General features: G+C 40.1%; 1 protein-coding gene across 5 annotated transcripts in view; it reads left to right on the top strand.

The window, feature by feature from the left end:
* Positions 1 to 22,189, top strand: part of LOC113008489 (E3 ubiquitin-protein ligase SH3RF3) — a 111,352-nt gene that overhangs the window by 84,498 nt on the left and 4,665 nt on the right. For 4 of the 5 annotated variants that reach the window (XM_026145941.1, XM_026145940.1, XM_026145939.1 and 1 more), the window contains 6 exons: positions 214 to 522; positions 1,115 to 1,230; positions 3,874 to 4,044; positions 8,220 to 8,494; positions 12,265 to 12,590; positions 19,697 to 20,055. In XM_026145941.1, the coding sequence (XP_026001726.1) occupies positions 214 to 522; positions 1,115 to 1,230; positions 3,874 to 4,044; positions 8,220 to 8,494; positions 12,265 to 12,590; positions 19,697 to 20,055 (1,556 nt within the window). The remainder of the gene's footprint in view (positions 1 to 213; positions 523 to 1,114; positions 1,231 to 3,873; positions 4,045 to 8,219; positions 8,495 to 12,264; positions 12,591 to 19,696; positions 20,056 to 22,189) is intronic. The other variant, XM_026145937.1, reaches the window with a different exon arrangement.

Raw genomic sequence — 22,189 nt, 5'->3', positions numbered from 1 at the left:
AGAGGGAGTCTCACCAGACCTGCTGTTGTAAGTGATGATTCTTGTGCTGCTGGTCTGAAAAGCTGCCAGCAAGAACAAGCAGCAAGAGAGCCACACAAACACACTTGAATGTACTGGAGATGTACTTGAACCACTCAGGTCTGAAATCGAACACCTGAACGTCTTCTCTCTCATAGTTCCCTCCCCCTCTCCTCTCCTCTGCTCTCCTCGCAGTTAAATGAAACAGCCAAGCAGTTGATGGAGATTGACAAACCTATACCAGCTAATGCACCGGGTCCGAGCTCTGAGCCGGCCCCGTTGGGCCCCTGCTCTTCCGGGCCCTCCCCAAGCGCGTCCCCGTCTAATGGAAACGGCTTTGGCCATCGGAGAGGCGAAGGAAAGAAGAACGCCAAGAAGCGCCATTCGTTTACCGCTCTATCCGTCAGCCAGAGGGCTGCCCAGCTCAACAACAGACACAGCATGGAGATCTCCCACCCAGTCCTCATCAGCTCCTCTGACCCCAGAGCGGCTGCACGCATCCAGGTGCATGCGAACGCTGTGATGTACACAGACCCCATAATTACAGAACGCAGCAGATCTTTTATATCAGGGAAAATCAGTTTGTTTGAGCATAAGAAAATACTTGATTAGATGTAATGTGGCCCCATTATGTACAAGTACTATGCTTGTTTTGTATTTAAAAAGTGTATAGTGAAAATCACTTGGATTTTTTGTGCATTTTCTAGTTAAACAGCAGTCAACAAATACGTTGCTTGGCATGTAATATATCTGCGGGGAACTAATATCAGCCAGTGTATTGCCCCTGCTGATTCCTTGGTTTCACCTCTAAGGCATTGCTTGCATTTCACAAACCAGAGTTCACTTCAGTCACTCTGTTACTCTAGATTTAATAACTTATTCCCCAATCACCTACTCGTCCAGTTCCATGTAAATAAAATCATTCCTCTTATTTACAGCATTTCACTAGAGACGCATTGCTCTTGCAAATACTGCCTCTGGTTGTATTTAGACGTGGGTTCAGTTTGTATTCTGTGAATAATACCCAGCATGCATACTGTAAATCTGCATGTGGGTTGTAGGCATTTTCATTGTATATCTTTCTGCATTTCTTTAGGATGCGTCTCCCCCAGGTCCCTCTCCCTCCTCGGCAGGGGTGCTGGTGCCCCCCAAAGTGGCATCCATAACCTCTGAGCTGCTGGCCCATGCCAAGGTTCAGCTCCCACTCAACATGTGAGTATGCCTCAGTGCTGTGAGTTCACCCAGCTGTGACTTTCTTTTCTCTTTTTTCCACCTGCCCATTCTGTTTATCACAGCATACGTGCGACTCAGATCCAAGCTTGATTTCACAAGCCGCCTGTTGGCAGCGTTAAAAATATTTCCTTTGTTGTGCTCTGAGATATTGGCCGTGTTCCACCACCTCTGCACATTCGCTCCTCCACTGGTCAATGATGAAATTCTCCCCAGACAGGAAAATTGCACCTCTGTTATGCTATTTCCTCACTTGTGCGATGCTTACGTCAGTGTTTCGTAACAAGGCTCTTAACAGCATTTTACTGTACAGGTTTTTGTTATTTCATTAAAATGACCATGTTAAGAGGGATGAGAGATGCACACAAAAAAGATTTCTGTCATAAAGATTATGACATAAAAAGTGAGACTATGACTATCACACTAACATTGCATGCATTGCAACATAAAAAGAGGTGTTATGCATTAGGATGTGCATGATAAAGTAATTTATTGCTGCAGTTGGAGACTTTAGCTTTACACAAACACAAAAAACTACATTGAATCCTTTGGAAAAATTTAGGTGGTCAGCAGTCCTGGGGAAGTGCCACTGCTAACCTAGTTTTACCACATAACTAACCTACAAACAAATTAACTAGGAAAATAAAGGTCTCTTCAAGGTGAGCATGTGATTGTTCTCTTGTGCTTCCATTGCTGCATGGACCAATTTTGAGAGTGAGACCTTGAGGGTGTGGATATTTTTGGAAAGTGAGGACACCTGCTTAGTCTGCGCGCCATACAAGGTTAGAATTAGAACTATGGTATAATAACAATGGACAGACATTAATGAAACTCAATATTCTTTCAAATTACAAAAAGATAATAGCGTTATTTTTTCAGGGTAAAAAAAAGAGATTTGTAAAAGTTTGAATTTCTAAAGCTTTGGGCTCGAACAGAAAAACTGACTATTTAGTGTAAACCACAGCAAAAGTGTTTACTTTGGTATAACTTTTAAAGTGTCAGTGTTTGGGAATTGGGACATTTAGGGGTTTTGTTTTTTTTATTGTATTATTTTGTAGGATTTATTTGTATCTGCTTGTTTGTTTTATTATTACTATAAATCATTCTTCAAACAAATAACAAAGACATTGTGTTAAAAAAGAAACCCATACATTTGTGCCAAGAACAACATTACACCAGTGAAGATCTTCACTTGTATAGAAGTAGAAGTTCGCGTGTGTGTATGCGCGTGTGTGCGATGGCCTGTGTGTGTGCTGTTTACTATTAACCGGTGTCCTTCCTGCAGGATGTGAGCCAAATACAGCAACATTGTCAGATTTAATAATATCACTTTCCAAGTAGTAGGTACACACTCAGACGTGCGCTCTCTCACGCACACACACAAACACACACACAATATGCACACGTGCATCCGGAGTGAGTTCATACTACTGATGAGGTCGGACGTTTTCCTCTTGACCTGGCAACTGTTCCTGTTGCCATGGGGAGACTGAAGACAGTCCCTACATCTGTTACCATGGAAACGGGAAGGCAGCATATATAGTACTTGTTTACTTTCTGGTATTATCGTCTTCTGTTGGAATCTGGCACCACACAACTATGAGTGCACTCCAGCACCGGTACCGGGATATCATGTATATGTAGTAGTTGTGGAACCCACAAAACTCAATATACAGTCACATTTAGGACATTTCAAAATACTACACTGATCAATAAATGTGTGTGTAAACACATAAACCAAGACACGTATGGCAAAGTGTACCATTCACCTCTAGTGGTCACACTGGTCCTTCAGACAGAAAAAAAGTGTTGTCCTGTAAAAATAGGAAGTATGCAAAAAAGGTGTTACGTCTTTTGATGTTTTCTTTTTTTTAACAGTGTTTTTGTTGTCTTATAGTTCAAATTGTCATAACAGTAAATTGAAGCTATTGTAAGATCTGTCTAAATATATTCTTTCTTATTTAGTATTCAACAACTGTACAACTGCATTACAGAATTAATTCTTAGACACATTAGTGGATAAGTAAAGGTAAAACATTGACGATGCATTTACATAATGACTGAAACTAGCACCACTGAAGGAACAATGGGCTGGGAGTTCAGTTCCTTCATAAAATGCACTATTTATAAGACTGGGGAAACCTGCAGTCAGCTGAGACTGAAGAAGTCACTTGGATGAGTGATGAAATGTTTCTCCCACTGAAAACGCTACATCCAGATGAACAGAATCAACTTTTGGAGTAAAACATTATACATGCTGTACATGTATATATTTATTTGCAGTGTTAGGGTGATAATCATAGTCTCACTTAAACCAGTAGTTGACAACTGTTCGTGTTTGCAGTCCCACTCCTTCCCTCTATTTCTAAAGGAGACAGTAATACACAGACATGAAATATACAGCAAAAACAGGGGATTTATAGTGGAAGGACCAAACAGCACTGCCTTATTAAAAGATTGAATTGCTGCTGTTCACTCGGAGTAATCCACATGCATGCTTTAAGAAGAAGATGTCCAGTGGGAGTTTATAATTAGGTGAACAGTTGTTCAAGATTTCCTTTAGAGTTAAATATTGTTATTATATGACTCGCTTTTGCAATGCAGCTTGTCACTTTTCTTTCTCAGATACCTGGCATTATATGCCTACAAACCCCAGAAGGCTGACGAGCTGGAGCTTAGAAAAGGGGAGATGTATCGGGTGACAGAGAAGTGTCAAGACGGATGGTTCAAAGGCACGTCACTGAGAACTGCTGCCTCTGGCGTCTTCCCGGGAAACTATGTCACTCCTGTGTCCAGGTGAGAGCGGAAAGTACTGCATGCATGTGGTTAAATAGTGAAAGAACTACCACTGCATGAACACTTGGCAACTTAGTTATGCAATGACAGATGTTGTTGAGATGTGTCCATCCATCCACTTGTCTGCTGTGGTAAAACTACAGTGTTCTGAAGACAGATAACAGAGATACCCACCCCGGGTGTTCTTACCTTGTTGTTTGATGTAAGCTAAATAAACTGGGACCCCACACTGAGCATTTTTACTTCATTACCAAAGCTGAAAAGCAAAACAGTAAAGTGAAATGAAATGGTTGTCACATCGAGACTTGATACTCACCCTTGTGTCCATTTATATTTTCTCTTCCTGCTGAGTGGAAAATCCATTTGAAGTCTAGCCTTTATTAAGGCAAGGCTTTCAGCTTCTGTGACTGAAGTAAAAGGCAATAAAAGTATCTTATGCTGTGCTACATCAACTTCACTTTCATCAATTTAATAGAGCCTATAATCTTTTCTAAATCCACAGTACAAAGAGCTGCATACAAGACAACAATTACTTAACAAGCAGATTTTATGACAGCATAAAGTTTATAGTGCACTTGTGGGTTCAACATATTGGTAAAAGTGGTCATTTACCTGGTGATGGCTTGTTTTCACGAACACCCAAATGGTGCATTATGTTTGATTTTTGAATTAGTCTTAGTTATGCTGGGCCTTAAAGAAGTAATAAAGGTACAATTAAAGCACCTTAGCTTTTAGAGAATTCCACTAGCTCTTATTATGACTGCCAATCATATCAGCTGTGGTGATGAAGCTTAGAGTACAGTTAATCTCGTTCACTGAAGATGGACAAGTAAGTTCAACTGAATTTCTCCACAGTATAAGCAGAGGGCACATGAGTTAAATTTTTAATCTCTTTATGCCCTGTTAAAGCCTTTTTGCCCTCTTATTTTTTTTAATGTACCCAGCATTGCAATCAAATCAGACGCACACCCCAATTTTGTCCTCTCACAAAGGCAATGTGAATGGTAGCATCAACATAGTTGTTGTAATTTACTGTGTAATTTTTTTGCAGTCATTACTTAGTTGCAGACTGAAATGTGCAATTTGCCCGGTATTATGGCATGGCAATTGCACATGTGTTTTTCTGCACTCAGGCTGCCTCTCGTCACAAAGGCACACCCAAAAAGGTAATTTTGGGGGGCTTTAGTTGGAGAAAGGTGCAATCTGTGCATATTATCTCCAACGTGGCTACAAAAACCACCAAAATGATTAGGTCGAGCCAGCACATTTACCAGAAGTATGATCTGGGAAGCCATTGCTAGGAGCGAAACTGTATATTGCTGTGAAGACAAGAAGAAACAAAGTGTAGTGCAAAAATGTCTTAATCTTGATCTAATCAATTCTTAATCAATTCAATGTTGTTACATGAAGATTAAATTAAATACATCATAAAATTTAACCAGTCCGACACTACTGGCTCTGCCGTTCTAGTGTTTGGCTTCCGCAGCCTCACCGTAGATCATTGCGACTGTCGTCATTATTATAATTACCATCCTCGTCGTTACTTAGTAGTACAGCTACTTCTCGTAGCTGTCCAAAACAAATAAACCAGTAAAAATGGTGTGCTGAAATATTTTGCAACTTAATTACCCTCATTATTCCCATATGCATTAAAACGTTTTCAGTTGCTTTATATCTCATCTGTATTCCGCTCCATGATGCAGTCAAGAAAAAGGAGAGAAGAAAATGAAAGCAAGGCACAGTAACAGTAATGGAAGAAAAGAGAGCCAAAAAAATGAGAGAGAGGAAGGTAATGAGAAGCTGGAGAGCATGATGAGGCTATGCAGGATAAACAGGGAAAGCGAATGGAGGGAAGCAAAATGTGAGAGGAGAAGAAAACGGTTGAAAGGGAATAGAATGGGTTTGACAAAGGAAAAGGTGAAGAAGGGCGTGAATTATGGAAAGAAATTCAAACAGAAGATGGCTGAAAGAGAAATTGACAGAGTGAGGAGGAGGAGGAGCAGGAGAGAGAAGAAGGAAGAGAAAGCAAAAGAAAATGATACAAAGACATGAAACGGGTGCAAAAACAGCAGGTGTCCTTCTCCAGTGGATATGAATGGCTGCTTCACATTTTGCAATTATGCAATCCCAAGAAGAGAGAAAGAGAGAAAGACAGGATGGGCGAGTAATCAAATGAGAGGCAATTTGTTATTTTTACGCAAGCATACTCTCTCCCTCTCTGCCTTCCTCCCTCCTTACACCCCCCCTACCCCCCACCCCCCTTTGTCTGCAGTGCAGCTCAGAAATTTCTCAGTATGATAATGAGAAGCTGCCAAAGATATGCACACAGAAACACACTGACTTGATCAAACACATAAATGCATGTTTATTTTAGAGCTACACAGGTGGCCCATACTGGCAAATTTAAATTTCACTTTGAATATTTGCATATTTGTTGTGGAATTCATTATCCTGGTTAATGCAAACCGTGAGTATACATAACAAATGCATGTGATTAAACATAAGACTCCCAAGAAGCCTTTTGATTGTTGTGTTGCCGGATTCATTTCCGATCTTGAACTCATACTGGGGGGAAAAAAATCCTCTTTTGTATGAAATCTTCAAACTTACTCATAAGTAAGGCCAAAAACGCCTGCTAAAAGACCTGAGTTAAACCCAGCACACACTTTAAGCAGTTGAATTTAGTGTGTCGAAGAAACAGTGGATAACTTTGCAGTTTCTTTTGGCAAAAACACACACAGGGAGAGAAAGCCATAACTCTGTATGTGTCTGACGGGAAGTCGATGGGCAACCATAAGTGTGTGAATACCGCTGCGTCAATAATGTTCAGCTCACTGTTCTGCCATTCAGCACTCTGCAGACAGAAACATGAGCAGTCTGCAACGCCATATATGTTACAGCAGGACACTTTCTCGTGCTGATCCACCGGTCAGATAATAGTACTGGAATTTTTCACTTTGACAGAGGGTAATAGTACTGACAGGGAAGCTTGCAAATTTTAATTTTGGATTCAGTACTGGCTCATAATTAACATTTAACATAACTCCTGATGAGTTTATTGTCTCGGTCGCTTATTAAGTATGATATGATGTTTGTTTTTTCAGTTATATTCCCCATTGTGCTACGGTCTCACTAGGGAAAGCAGTGGTTAGAGACCGCAGCATGACTAAATTACTGTGACTGCGTGCAATGAACTTAAAGTCTTGTTGCCTTTGAAATGGTTGCTTCAAAGAAAGGGACCAGGTCTGCAACCACTTGTAGTCAGCTGCTGTCTTTAAAGTGACTTTGATGCAATAAGATAAAACTGCATTCACTATCAATCTGCTACCAGTCTATCAGTTTAAATCTGAATGGGATCACATTTGCATTTGAATGCAATTAATTTCTGATAATATGGCAATTAACCGTGATAAATTAGTAAAAAGGGCAAATCTGTTATCTGTTAACTAGTTGCATTTATCGTTCACCAGAAGGCCAGAATTAGTTCCCAGAGTTGCTGCAGGTTGGTAAGGACTGGGGTAGCCATTTTTAAAGACTTATCCCTCATTTTTTTTTCTGTTTTTACTTTAAATATGGCTAACTTACAATGCAAACACCATGCTGTGTTAAAGAAGACTATAGCTAGAGACCATAAAAAGGATGTTAACTAAACTAATATATCATTGGGTAAATCTGTCCAATCAGATTTTCCTTTGCAATGGTTGTATGTTTAGGGCCCTTCCACACTGGCTTTACTTTTCAAACCAGAAGCTATCTCCATCTTATTTTTATACATGGAGATGGCTTCTGGTCTTGGATTGTAAAGCTACTTTCTCACGTCAGCTTGAGATGAATACACAGCTGGAGTTGACCACATTAAAGTGTAGGTTTTCAAGCTCCGATTTGCTACTTAGCATTAAATGGGTATTTGAGTTACTGAGCAAATAAACAGAAGAGGACTGTCAGGGGCCAGTGGTACATCAAATTTCAAGGCAATATGTTCAACAGTTTTTACTCTAAACCACTGAAATGAATCTTAATGTGGCACTAGAAGAAAAGTCACTGTATTGAAAGAGACTGATGTTTTCAGAGCAGTAAATGTTAATGGTCACAAGTACAGTAGAAAACAGTTGTAATTAAATGATAAAATAAATTTAATAAAAAGTCTATATCGCTTTCACCTTTTTTCGTTGAAGGGCTCCATTTGGAGTTGGTGCTACTCGGAGCTCGTGTTTGTCCAGCCCAGGAGGAGGAAGTGGCTGCAGTCAGGTGGCAAGTAAAATCTTAGACCCCTCGTCTCCAGGATCCCCGGGGCCCTCTTCGTCCCGTCCTGGCACCCCACTGGTAAACTCAGCCAACGCTGTTAACAGCATCAGTCCCGCCTCTTCGCCACAAACTGCTGCCGCCCAGCTGAAAAACTGCCTGCGCTCCAGCCAGCATACCAACCAAGCACGCACCTCAATGCAGCTGGGTGAGCAGAAACATTTTAAATCTATATATTTCTACTTGGTCAAAAGTTTTGCACAAGTTTTCCTCTTGTGAGAAAAAATTACTAATTGGATTTTAATGTACTAAAACCAAATATAACAATTAAAGTAGACTATCATATCTGTTTTCTTGTGCTTTTGTTAGCTTGTCATAATGACAAGAGCTGTTCTATTCTATTCTATTCTATTCTAAACCACCTTTCTTCATTATGGAACAATTTATAAGCCAGAAAAAGGTCTATATACAGCACGGAAGAGAGCATAACAGTGTCGTTCCCCTTCATTTCGTAAAAGCAGCTGTACTGAGCCTAGCCTGCCAGGCCAGGTTAAGGCTACTGCATCCAGGTGGGATGTTGTGACACAGAGAAAAAGTCTTTTTTTTTTCAGTTACCTAGAGTATCACATAGATGTATTGCTTTAATCGCATGTATATTTTTCTTTAATGCAGGGTAACAGCAAAGGAGATCCTGAAAAATATCATGCATGGGTTTTTGTAATATGCTTTAAAAACTTTACTTTGCAGCATTACAGATTTCAGGCTAATAGGACTGTTAGTTTCAAATTCAGAGTTAGCAAAACGCAAAGGTCTGACTAACAAACTGACACAGGCAGTATGTTCTATGATTGGTAAAAGATTTTACTTTGATGATAAATCAGTTATTCCAAAATTGACGTATACTTCTGAGAAACAAAGAATAAGGTTTTCCGCAGGAGAAGGGGAAACATTAAAGCCTCTTTAAATGACAGATGACTGGATCTTTGCTGCAAAGAAATATTCAGTAAAAAGAAATCATACGGGGATGTGCAGTATTTTTACAGTTTTAATGTGCTTCAGTAAAACTGCTCAGCAGCCTCCAGCCTTAAAGGAGCCAAGTCCAGATTATTTGGGGTGCTATAGCATTGTTGCCCCGTAGTCTTTGATTACAGAATATTGAACAGTCATTAATTCAAGTAGCTACCATATGCAGTTTTACAAGTAACCTCTTTAATCTTCAGCTTCTTCCATGTTGTTAGTCATGTGCTGATTGTTTTTGGTAGCAGCTAAATAAACGCAAACAAGAAAAATGTGCCTAAATAAATGAAACCCAGTTAGTATTGTTCACATAGACAAAATATCCAAAGGTATGTGCACACTTGGCTTTTAAAGTATATTGTGCTGGCAAGCAGTTGTGCACTAATGATGAACAAAGTGCACATATCCACCCAGGTTTTCCCAAACCAGACAGAGAAAAACCCTGATTTAACAGCTGGTGAATTTTTTATTAGTCAACATGATAACCAAGGTTTCTTTTTATAACCCTGCTTCGCTTTAATACATTCATAAAATACGCTCATCATCTTTATTAGGTATGCCTTGCGAGTATTAGGTTGGTTCCCCCTTTGCCTTTAGAACGAACTCAGTTCTTCGTGGCATAGCTTCAACAAGGTGAGATTTTGGTCCACATTGACATGAAAGCATCACACACTTGCTGCAGATTTGTCGACTGGACAGACTTGGTGTGAATCTCCTGTTTCACCCTGTCTCAAAGTGCTGTATTGGAATGACAAATTGTGTCTGGAGATGCCATTTGAGTACAGTTAACCCGTTGTCATGTTCAAGAAATCTGTTTGAAATTATGTAAGCTCTGTGACGTGGCACATTATCCCGCTGAAAGCAGCCAATCAGAAGGAAGGACATGTCATCCTAGTAGTCTGTGGGGTTTGAATGATGCCCCTCTCTGGTCTTTTGCTTGAAAGTATTCTGTTTCAAGGTTTGCCATGTTGTGCCTTCTGAGATGCTCTTCTGTATACCTTGGTTGAAACCTGTAGTTTGTTGAGTTACTGTTGCTATCCTGTCGTCTTGAAGCCATCTGGTCTTGCTCGTCTGATCTCTGGCACCTGCAAAACCACCCCTCACTGGATAGTTTCTCTCAGGGAGTTTGGTTGAGAGTCTCTTAAATCACCTTTCTTCCCCATTTGGATGTTCAGTTTGAACTTAATCAGGTTGTTTTTGCCACGTCTACAAGCCTAAATGCACTGAGTTGCCTGCACGTGATTGCCAGATTAGATAACAAGCAGCTGAATAGGTATACCTAATAAAATGGCCCAGAGGGTATGCTGTGGGGTAAATATAATGCATTTCCAACAATCATATTGTCTGTATCTGCAGCATGTTGATTGCAACCGGTTGCAGTCCTCAGTAAAGCAGCAAAACCTAAATATAGACACTAAAACATTTTTGTTAAATTTAGAAAAAACTTGTGACCGTGGGACATTATTTAATGTGCATCATACACATACACTCAATCATTGCATTTTACCCCATAAACCTTAAGGAACAACACTAAAGATGGGAGTTTATGTTCAGAGAGGCTGTACAAGAACACATTGTACCTCAGCTGGATAATTTAGCACAATGTCAGTGTTACTACATGCACTCACACATAAAGACACTGGACTTCTGCACACAACACAGACATTTCTAAGCACTCTGATCATGCAGTGTTACTGCTTTTGCCAGAAGCACCCTTATACACAGTTCCCAGAAACACACACACACACACAAACAGACAGCAGTGTCCATACGACACATCAGCCTTGATCTCTCTTTGAATCTTTGCTTTCTCCCTTTGAGAAAATAATGGTGAGTGTTTCATTTGGGAAGCTAAAGAGTACACACTGTGAGGAGACAGCCAAGAATAACACACATACACACACGAGCACTCCCACGTACATACGTACACACAAGTGAACACACAGACTCACAAAACACACAGCTGAATGACATCACTGTGCTTTTTGTTTTATGGAGGCGTAATGACAGAGCTTCTCCTTTCGCTCTGTTTTTCTCTCCCTCTCTTGCGCTCCCTCTCGCATATATGCGCACACAAACGCACGCACGCACACGAACATGCACACACACGCATCTGTTCTCAATTACAAAAGAAAGTATGCGCATAGCTCTGGCATTTTGGGGTTTTTCACATGACCGGTACACCTCTCTGTGGATTTCTGCCTCTGTTCTGCAGTGTAGAAGAGCAGGTGGCTAGCAACCATATGTGTCCATTTGTGCGTGCACATGCATACACAAACACACTCACGTGCTTGCCTGAATGTTGTCGTGGAATTGTATATTTGTGCACTTTTATTCTCACGAGAAACAAACTCAGCCCTAATAGTGTTAAATTGCATTTCCTACATTATAAATTTAATTAATACAATTATAAATGCATGAAGTAATGCATTATAATGACTATTATCTTAGCTGTTGGACAAGTTGGTTTCTAAACAGACATTATAAACTTGCAGGTTTGGAAGACTTCTCATGTAGGAACTAAAGTGGTTACAACTTCTTTGCATATTTGCACCAACATGGGTGTTGACAATCGGCTGACTGTACTGTGTCTATGTTTTCTATCCTGTGCAAATTGCACCAGAGCCTTGGACACAATAGTGTATCAAGTAATTTAGTGTTAGCCAGTATATGAGGAGTATCAGGAGACAGAGGGGTGAGGTAGCACGGGTACATCTTAAACAAGCTAAGATGACTTTGAAAGTAATAATGATGCTAACTGCTTACAGATACAGGCAGACCTATTATTTCCGAGACACAATTTTAAAACCAGCCCTCTCCTGCAATATTAAGTGATTATTCAGTGAGACTCAATGTCAAACCACTGATTTGTTCCCTCCAGGGCCTAATACCGAGTGACGGCTGAAGTCAGTGAAGGCCGCTCATTTATACTAATCCACACTGCATCTTTGTGTCTTCCAGTCCACAGTCCCTCTGCTGCAAGCCCGGAACGCCCCACGGTGGCCATATCTCCCCTTCGTTCTCAGAGCTCCTCCCCGTCGCGCTGCCCTGGCCAATCGGGTCGTCCTCTCTCCATGGTATCTCCGGGACCCAGCTTAGGGCCCTCGCCCCTCTCTTCCCCGGCTTCGCGCCCCATCCTCCCCCTCTCCTCCCCTCTCTCCTGCCTCACGCCTCCGAACGTGTCCGCGGTGCTCCTCAACGGAGAGTCAGCCAGTCCACTGCAACCGCCATCGCCGGGCCCCTCACACACCACAGCCCAAGGCGTCCTCGCGCCCAAAGCAGAGAAGGTGAGGCTCATTCTCGCTGATAATTCTGAAGACACTTTGCAGCAGAGAGCAAATATTATTAGCTTGCTTCAATATTTGTCTTTTTGTACAAACATTTGCCATCAGATTTTGAAAAAAAATTATTGGATTTTGTGAAATTACAGCCACAAGGACTTTTCCTCTAATGGAATAATTGGATGTCTTACATTCCAATATGGCTTTCATTATTTTCTTCACATATATAATCACAAAACTGAACTGTTTTGTGGGAATTAGGTTCTATGAGAAATGAAAGTCACACCTCTTAATCATAAAATAACTATAAATGACTGTATTTATATCAGGGCAAGAATATTTCAGATCTATGGACATGAACACAGAAAAATATACCAGAATTGCCAAAATTATTAATGAAAATGTTCACAGAATCGTTTTTCACGGCTGGAAATTCAACATGGCAAAACTCATCTGTCAGTTTGCGTATTTTGCCTGCACCTAAATTCCCTCATTTCAAACCGCCCAGCTCTTCTCATTTACACGGATAGTAACTGAGGGAACAAGTAATTGGTGCCACTTCTACTTTTATGTCTCCAGACATTATACTCCTCCTATTAATACTCATCACATATAGTTTAATTAATGTTCACACCACGCGAGGAGAAAATGTGTTTTGTCTTTCACCTTTCACAGCTAAGTAGGTGTGAAATCTGTGCTGTGTATGTCCTCTTCCTCGGTAAGTGTCATTCACCCAGGCAGCTGGCACAAACGCTGAGTGCCATCCTATATGTTATAAGAACCGCAGCGTTAAAGCTGTGGATGTTAAGTCGGGCTGCTTTGACAGTGAATGATGGCACCGAAAGCTCACATCTGTCTCAGCTCCATTTGCCTCACTGTTGGCTTCACTGTCTGGGACAGCTAATCTAACTACGTGGCTAGCTGACAAACAGCTCATTGACTATGGAACAGCAGGCAGAGGCCTTGTTGACACTGTCACACTCATAGATGAAATGCCTCTCATTTTTTGTTAGGAGTTTGTGTTCCACATACTAATAAATATATTACAACTACCTGTAATTCATTTAAAATGGCTATTTATGACATCCTTTATTTCATTATGATTTTAAAGAATGCTGCCTTTTATCACTAAAATTATACACACTATGGTCTTCTCTTAACAACTTAACCAATTTACAGTTTTCTTAGGGGGCCTGGAGCCTATCCCAGCTGATATAGGACCAGAGGCGCAGTAGAACCTAGACAGATAGCTAAAATGACAACTACACTTTCACACCCACGTCTACGGTCAGTTTCAAATCACCATTTGCCAAACAAGCACAGTTCCCTGTGCACACACAGGTACATGTACAGACCCAAGCTCACCTCTGCACCACCCTCCTAAAATCATATATTTGGAGGGTTTAAGGAGATTTTTCTCAGCTTTTAACTGATCACCTGGCTTAAACATCCTTTCTGAGCTGTCTCTGATCCCAAAAGAGCCTCTCAGTATGGATTTTTCTGTAGTTGTAACATCCATTTATCATCTAAATGCTGATTAAAATTTCAGAGGAAAGCCAGATAATTCTTCTTTTTTCCGAAGACAAACGGGCTTGTTACAACCTAATTATTATTGGTTAAAAAACTGGGTATTGACATCTTTTGTCCCATTATATGACACTATCCTTTTGTACTTGGCTCGTTCGCGGTTGCATTGGCACAGCTGAAACATCAGGTATGAAATCAGCGTGGCGGTGAGGCTGCACAGACTTTGTTACAGAGGAAATGATGAAGCAGCTATGATAACTCTCTGCCAGACGCAGTTTAGGGTAATCTCTGTTCGACACACTGTCTACAGTGCAAGCCAGCATTACAGACGCATATCACGCCGGACACTGAAATGCATTTGTACACCACTTCCAAGAGGCCTGCCCTCACAGGCCAACCGCCAAGAAAAAGGCTGTCAGAAGTGATTGCATGAAGTCTGAAAATGCCTTGAAACACTTTGGAGATTGATTGTAAATAAGTCTCACATTTAGCTGTATAGTGGTGTCATTAAATCATGTTGGAACCTTGATCCTTATACCCAGAGGCTCTTTTGTCCTTAAAGCGACAGCTATGACTAGGGAAAACAAGGACACCAAACTAAATAAGATATATGAATATGAAGGAGATGTTCATTCTTAAAATTTCCTGATTAATCTTTCTCAATTTTACTTCTTTTTTTAAACCTAAGCAGAGTGTTGAGCGTGGGTGAATAAAATGGCAGAGTAATTAGCTCTGTGGGTGGACAGAAAGTGGCATCCAGTGCATTACTTCTATCAACCCCGATCTCCATGGTGCCTACTTTTAGAAGTGAAGTTAAAAACACTGCGACTTTAACACAGCTTTCTCACATTTAAAGTGTAACACAAGTTCACTCACACACGGGCATCAACGGTATTTATTTACATACAAATCACAGACTGGACGGCAGAGTCACAAGCGATTAAATGCGAGTAGCTGCTGCCCCCTCGTGGTTCGTTTTGGAAGAACACCAGGGGCTCGACACACTCGTGCAAACGCACACACAGATGAGCGCACACACTCGCAGGAGGCAGATTAAGCCTTTAAGCCAGCAGATGAAAGAAGAGAGGGAGTGATTATTCACTTTTTGTGCCATTTCACTCCCGCCTCCCTCCCTCTATCTCTATGCCTGAACCTCTCTGTTCTCTCTATCCTGCCCCCTGTATTTCTTTCCCACCCACTGTTGACCTTCTTCTTTTTCTCCCTCTTCTCTACCTCTTTCCCATTCTGACTTCTTTTCCTTTTTTCCTCCATCCTTCCATTCTTCTTCTATCTCTTTAATCTTTATTTTTCCCCCTCGCTCTCCCAAATTAGATTCCAGACAATCTGCATTTGCATGAAAAGGAAGAAAACCTGTGTTGCCAAAGCCGTGCAACATCTTATGCGTGTTATACCATGCCAGAGTACACTCGAGACAGCTGTATGTTATCCAGACAGTGAGCACTTTTATTTTTAAAGAAGGCTGGGAAATAAAGAAAGGTGAGCAGTATTTTTTTAGGCATCTAACAAGAAAAAAACATATGTCTTTATTTAGAGGAATGCACATCCCTAAAGCGCTGCTTCTCTGAGTGTAGGAGCAGGTTATGCGGTTCATTTTCTGCAGTGGGTCTGCTGAGTCAAAGTGTTTTACAGCCTCCCCTAATGCTTTCCCAAGCACTTTTTTCTAACCATCCCACCTCCATAATAAGTTTGGTCATTAGGACTGAATTATTATTGGTCTCCTTTTTTGTTTTGCTTCATTTTATCAGTTATTTTAATACAGTTATCATCAAAACACTCAATCATCACTAATGGAATTTGGTTGTCCAAGATGTAATAATTGAATTTATCTGAGGGTTGCAACTCGGGATTATTTGCAATTTTGACCACAGCAAAAGGTTCCTGGTGTGGACCTCCTGGTCGATGGGGCCGTTCTTGTGTGGAGTTTGCGTGTTCTCATTGGGCCTGCGTTATTCCCACAAGGCCTCTGCAGATGCATGTTACTTTAACTGGTGATTCTAAGTTGGCCATAAATGTGGATGTTAGAGGTGGTCTGAAAATACATCTAGGGTATACACCACCTTTTTTTTTAGCCTTTCTTTGCTAATGATAGCCCCCTTTGACCCTAGGTTGAATAAGCTGTTGTGTAGATGAATACTCTGCTGGTTGTTTTCAGAGTTAATGGATTCAATTTCAGAAACTCCAGTTAGACAGCAGTTTTAAAGGTTAGCATGTTCGACCCTGTTTAGATTTAAGTTTAAACAATGACATGCTCTACACATTTGCTTTCACGAAAGGAACAGAGTTTAATTTACAGACTGTCACAGGAAGCCATTTACACCTGAACAAATGATCTTTTTAAACTGTCCAAATTAAGTTATTGACCAGCCAAAGTAGGTGTATTTCATGCAGGAAACAAACAAGCCAAGATGAACAAAGTTTTCACATAAGTGCCTTTTTAACTAGTATTTTTGCTTGTTTGTTTCTTTGCTTGAGCACACATTTCAATGCAGTTTTGTGCTCATTAGTTATAATTAGTAAGAAGAAGTAATCCTCCCGAAAGTGTTGTGTTCTGGCTATTTCTCTGTGACAGATCATTACTCTTATCGCCCTCCATATTTAATGACGGCTTCTAGTTTTCACAACTTCATGCAGAACAGGCAGGTTTTCCGTCAAGCCTGGTTCAGTAGACGACAGTATTGTAAAGCCATCTGCAAAGGCTTGCAAATTTACTGTGACAGCTGGGCAGAACTATCACAAGGGCCAGTGAGCAGAATTCAGATATATAGACAGCGATATCTTAAATTTCAATTACATGGAAGAAGTGTAGTCTCCCTAAGGAAACATGATTAGTTTGGTTTCTCTGTTTTTGTTTGTCTGCTTGTTAGCAGGATTTGCTCTGGATCTCAAACTGTTTTAGCAATTTTTGGGATGACTCTTTTTTTAACATTTGTTCATTATTCTGCATTGAAAGATGGTAGAGTTGGACATATGTTCACAGATCGTCTTCTTCTTCTTATCCAAGGACTCAGTTCATGTCCTTTGTCAAGTAAATTTTTAGTTTTACTTATTCCAGTCTGGAACTGCTCTTGTTTCTGATGCCATTACAGCTTATTGTTAATATCGTTATTATTATGTCAAGGTTCAGTTCAATTTCAGTAACAGGCTACACAATAGCTAATCAGCTGTATACTATAGCATGCTCAATAGCTTATGTAGAGTCCAGAGAAATCATTTGAGTTGGAATAAAAGTGATGAAAAATAACTCGAAACCTCATGAATAACTTTTTGAAAAAGTGACTTTTTTCTTAGAATTGAATTTCAATGTCGCTTTTTTTTGTAGTTTCAGTTTAACGACAAAGAACACGTCTTTGTGTGATTCACTGTCAAAAGTGAGAGTACTGAAAGCAATAAACAGAGTCAAGAAAGGAGGTCAAAAGCTAAACCTTTGTCTGGTGTTTCATAATTTTAAACAGTTAAAAGGTATTACGCATATAATTAGAAGAATGTAGCACGATACTAGAGAGAAGTGGCACCTTATACATTTTGTATGTGTAAGTTAGAGTTTTCATATACCGGTTTGTAGAAGATATTAAACCTTTTAAAATTAGCTTGAATTCTCATTTTTGAATTCAGTGTTAGAAAAAAAAAGGTGTAGGTATAGCCCAAGCAAGTAAATGCCAGATTAATACATACATACATACATATATATATATATATATATATATATAGATATAGATATAGATATAGATATATAGATATAGATATAGATATATAGATATAGATATATAGATATAGATATATAGATATAGATATATAGATATAGATATATATATAGATATAGATATATAGATATAGATATATAGATATAGATATATATAGATATATATAGATATACATATATGTATACGTAGAAAGATCTGATGATAGATCTAGCAACCAAAATAGGTGAGACAGAGGTAGAGCCAATGTGAATTCTCTGTGTGCGTCTCCAAAACAGCTGAAATCATGCTCAGACATGCTTACTATTGATTCGTGTCATCATGATTAAGGGTGTGAAATCACAGCAAGCTGTATGAGCTGAATGGACAATATTGCCAAGCACGTCCATGATCAATCACAGTGAAGCCTGTATGAAAAGGCATGAATCTGCCTTCACAGACACCATTAAGAAACGCTTGCTCTATAATCAATACACCATAGTCAGCTGCATGTGTAATCAGCTTGAAGACCACATACCCAACCACTTTCCTCAGTTAGCACTCAGTGTAACACGGGCATTCACACTGTGAACACAGATTTCTTAACAATCTCACATATCCACTGGTTCCTTCTTTCTAAGTCATGAGTGTAAGGCATGCTAATGCAGGAAAGAAGACTCGAGCTGCGTTTTCAATGTATTCCAGACTTACACAAAATACTTCATAGTGATTAATAAAGAAAAAATTAACAGTAATATTAGTTAACTAAGAACAATGGTAGTTTTACTTTTGGCTTGCTGTCACTGGGACACCTGTAAAACTGTCAATCATAGCTTGGTAGACTGGTACAGTTGTGCTCAGAAGTTACACTCATCATGGGTCTGAATGCCGTGGTCATTTGAGGCTTTTAATCATTTCTTTGAACTGTTTTTTTCCCAGGGGGGAATAATTGTAGATCATACAGCTTTGATTACTTTGAAAAACAAGAATTTTGGGGCACAATTTTTTATTTATTATGGATATTATCTAATCTAGATAGGGTAAAAGGTATACATAGAGGTTCAAATATATACATACATGCTCTTAAATCTTTTAATAAGCAGTGCTGAAGATTTTACAATGTGTGTTAACTTGACAAGATCAAGGCCTATTAACTTTGGTTGTTTCACCACTTTGCTAAAGTCCGGAAGAAGATCCAGATTGTTACCCTCAGATGAGATGACGTTGGTTAGGATGCTGACGGACAACCCAGGAACCACAAAGGCTCAAGCCTGCCATGACTGGGAGACTGCTGGTGTATGAATATATTTGAGCCTGTGGAGAGGATCCAAAATAGTTACATTTAAACTTTAAAGTTACAAGTTGTATGCTGTACAATCATTCCTCTTTGGAAAAAGAATGGTTCGAAGAATTCATTAAAAGCCACGACATTCATGCCCAAGTAAACATGTATCTAAACTTTTGACCACACTTTAGTTACACTAAATATTGTAATTGGAATATTTTGATAGATACTCTTCTTTCCTTTCCAACATAAGAGGCAGCAAAGCAGTATGCATAAAAATATTTAATGTGTTGTAAATCATACCTGAAATTTTCTGACACTTGTAAAGCTTGCGTTGTTTTGCCATCGCTATTGTTTTCTGTATTTCTCCATGTTATAATGTATTTGTTATTTAGTTATAGGAAACAAACAATACCCTCCTGACCTGTTTTTTTTACAACATCACTTTTATTAGTTTCTTATCAAGAAAGGCCTTCCGAAATATACCTTTATATAGAAAAACGATGACCCTTACTAGCTCTGAGTTATTTGTTTTCTTGTTCCTCCCTTATTCTATCCCTCCATCCTCCCCTGCATCTTTTTCTTCATGCCTCTGTATTCAGAAGGAGAGGAAAGCAGGAGGTTTATTAAAACTCTTATCGGGCGCCGCAGCAAAGAAGAAACCTCGCTCACCCCCATCCTCCCCACCCACCCATGACCCCACTGGTCAAGGCGCCGTGGCTACCGACCCCGTGCACCACCATCACCACCACGCCCGCTCAGGTTCCTGTCCGATGGCGTCGCAAGGACGAGCCGGTTCCTGTCCAATCGAGAGCGACATGGCGGGGGCAATTGGGCTGGAGCCTCTGCACAGAAAGTCCGGTTCCCTGGATACCAACTTCCCCATGTCACCCCCGGCAACACGTGCTGGCAATGCTCTGATGGTCCTCCGACCTGAACCCAAACCCCTGTCCAGAGAGAGGTGGGCACACAGACACATGAAAACACACACGCGCACACTTAAATAGTCTGTACACAACAGGTGGATTTAGCCACCTGCTGTTACGAGCTTAACATTTGTATGTTTGAGAGAGTGGTTTGGATTGGATGTTTGGATGAGAGGTGGAGTAAAAAATTATCAGTCAATAAAAGTAAGCCTGGTTCTCAAGCTGAATCCATAGTTTGTATAGACACAGACATCAAAAACTCTGCAGAAGACACCAATACCACCAACTTGATTGAGAGAGGGATCAAGTAACAGGCAGATGCTCAAACTCTTTGAGCGCCTGTCACTTAAAGCAGCCACATGGCCAAAATTCACAACCTCTGCAGTTTTCATGAAAAGGAATATTGGCTCTAAAGACAAAACCCTTTTTTTTTTGTGCCAGAATATGTTAAATTCTGCTGTGTATCCGGGCATTTTAACATGTGGGTTATTTGGTTTTAATGCCAGCCTTCAAGGAGTGTTTGGCACTTCCATGTTGGCTTTATTTTCCAGCCCCAGAGGTTGCCGCTTGATAAACACAGATAAACAAACACGCTTGCAGGCCGAGGTGATGCTTTTATGAACTTGGCTCAAGCACAAGTTTATTGTCACTGTGCAGAACAAGGCTGCAGGCGATGCAATATTCCTCAAACAAATCCGTTATATTGTTTCTCTCCAGAGTGATTAAAAAGTTAGACAAGGTAATATTTGGATATGTGCGAGCGCAGAACACTGACAATATCGTAAATACTGCGAGTAAACGAACATTCTGACCAGCTGGAAATGACAGCAAATATTTTCTGACAAGTTTAAGCAATTTTGGCATCAAATCTTGTGAGAGTGTGGGATAATAAACCATAAGCAGACAATGGATGAAAACAAAGCTGGGAGCCTCTCCAGAGGTGCCTTCATGACCAGTTGGTGCTGCATTCCCACAAAGAGATATGTAATACCGGGTTTCTCTTGAGGTGGTAGTTTTTTGTTATATATGCTGCCATCTATGTTAGTTGTTCTACACTTACTGCGATATGTGAGCTTAAGTGTTGATAAGAACACATCGCAATACTATGGTGAAACACAGACAGTGTTAGGAGTGTTACCTGTGAAATAGAAGAGGTTACAAAACACTGGTTACCTTCTTAGCTAAATTGCATCGCTTATTGCATTTCTATGTTATTTACAACACTAAAGTAATGTAACTAAACTTTTGATTACTTTACTAAGCAAAGGTTTTAAGCAATAAAACGGTGTCCTCTACAGACTGTAAATGTTTCCTTAGGTTTGACATCAAGCATTTCAGTGCTCAAAGCATAAATAAATGAGCTCTACTCTCTATAGCAATGTTGACTTCAAGAGGAAAGTGTTGAATTTCCAGCACTGAAAGACGCTCTCGTCTGACCGGATAGCCACTTGCCTGGCGTGGTCGACTGTTTTCAGGCATGGCAGACTCAGATTGCTTACAGTAATGTGCATTGATTTGACTGGCAGGCAAGAGGTGTATAAGAGAGCCAAAGCCTGTGTACACATAGACAGCTCCCTGTAAGCCATCCTACTCATGAAAACATTCATTCTTTTTCTTTCCCATGAACACACACTAACACACACTAACACACACTTTGTGCCTCCTTAGAAAAAACCTGTAAATGCTGGAACGCACTTAAAGACTCCTCAGCTGGACGTTGAGGGGGAATAATGCATTTAGCATGAAATTATCACTGTCAGCAGGATGCTGGTGTAATGGGAACGCTGGTTATCACAGAATGATGCTTATTCTGTTTGTGCGAAGAAAAAAGCAGAGAAGGAAAACAAATCTCGTCCCCTGTGTTTGACAGCATTACACCAAAACATCAGCGCTATGGTTATCACAACAACTTATCACGCACTTACAAAAACATCATTCACTGGGGAAGATTTAACGGGACTGTGAAATTAATCTCTGGTTCTCAAAAAAAAGAAACAGTTTAATTTATAGGTAAAATGTTTGATTTTTTTTTTCTTGTAACAAGAAGCGACTCATCAGTCACTCAAAAGAGCTGCTATTTTGCACCTGTGTGTGAAACTGTAGATTATATTAGAGGGTGAGGGCATTGTCAAAATATAAAAAATTAAGTTTATTCCAGTGACTAACTAC

The sequence above is a fragment of the Astatotilapia calliptera genome, chromosome 16, assembly GCF_900246225.1.
Source record: "Astatotilapia calliptera chromosome 16, fAstCal1.2, whole genome shotgun sequence".
Lineage (NCBI taxonomy): Eukaryota > Metazoa > Chordata > Actinopteri > Cichliformes > Cichlidae > Astatotilapia > Astatotilapia calliptera.
The sequence above is the reverse complement of the archived record's forward strand: the minus strand, read 5'-3'. Positions and strand labels throughout refer to the sequence as shown.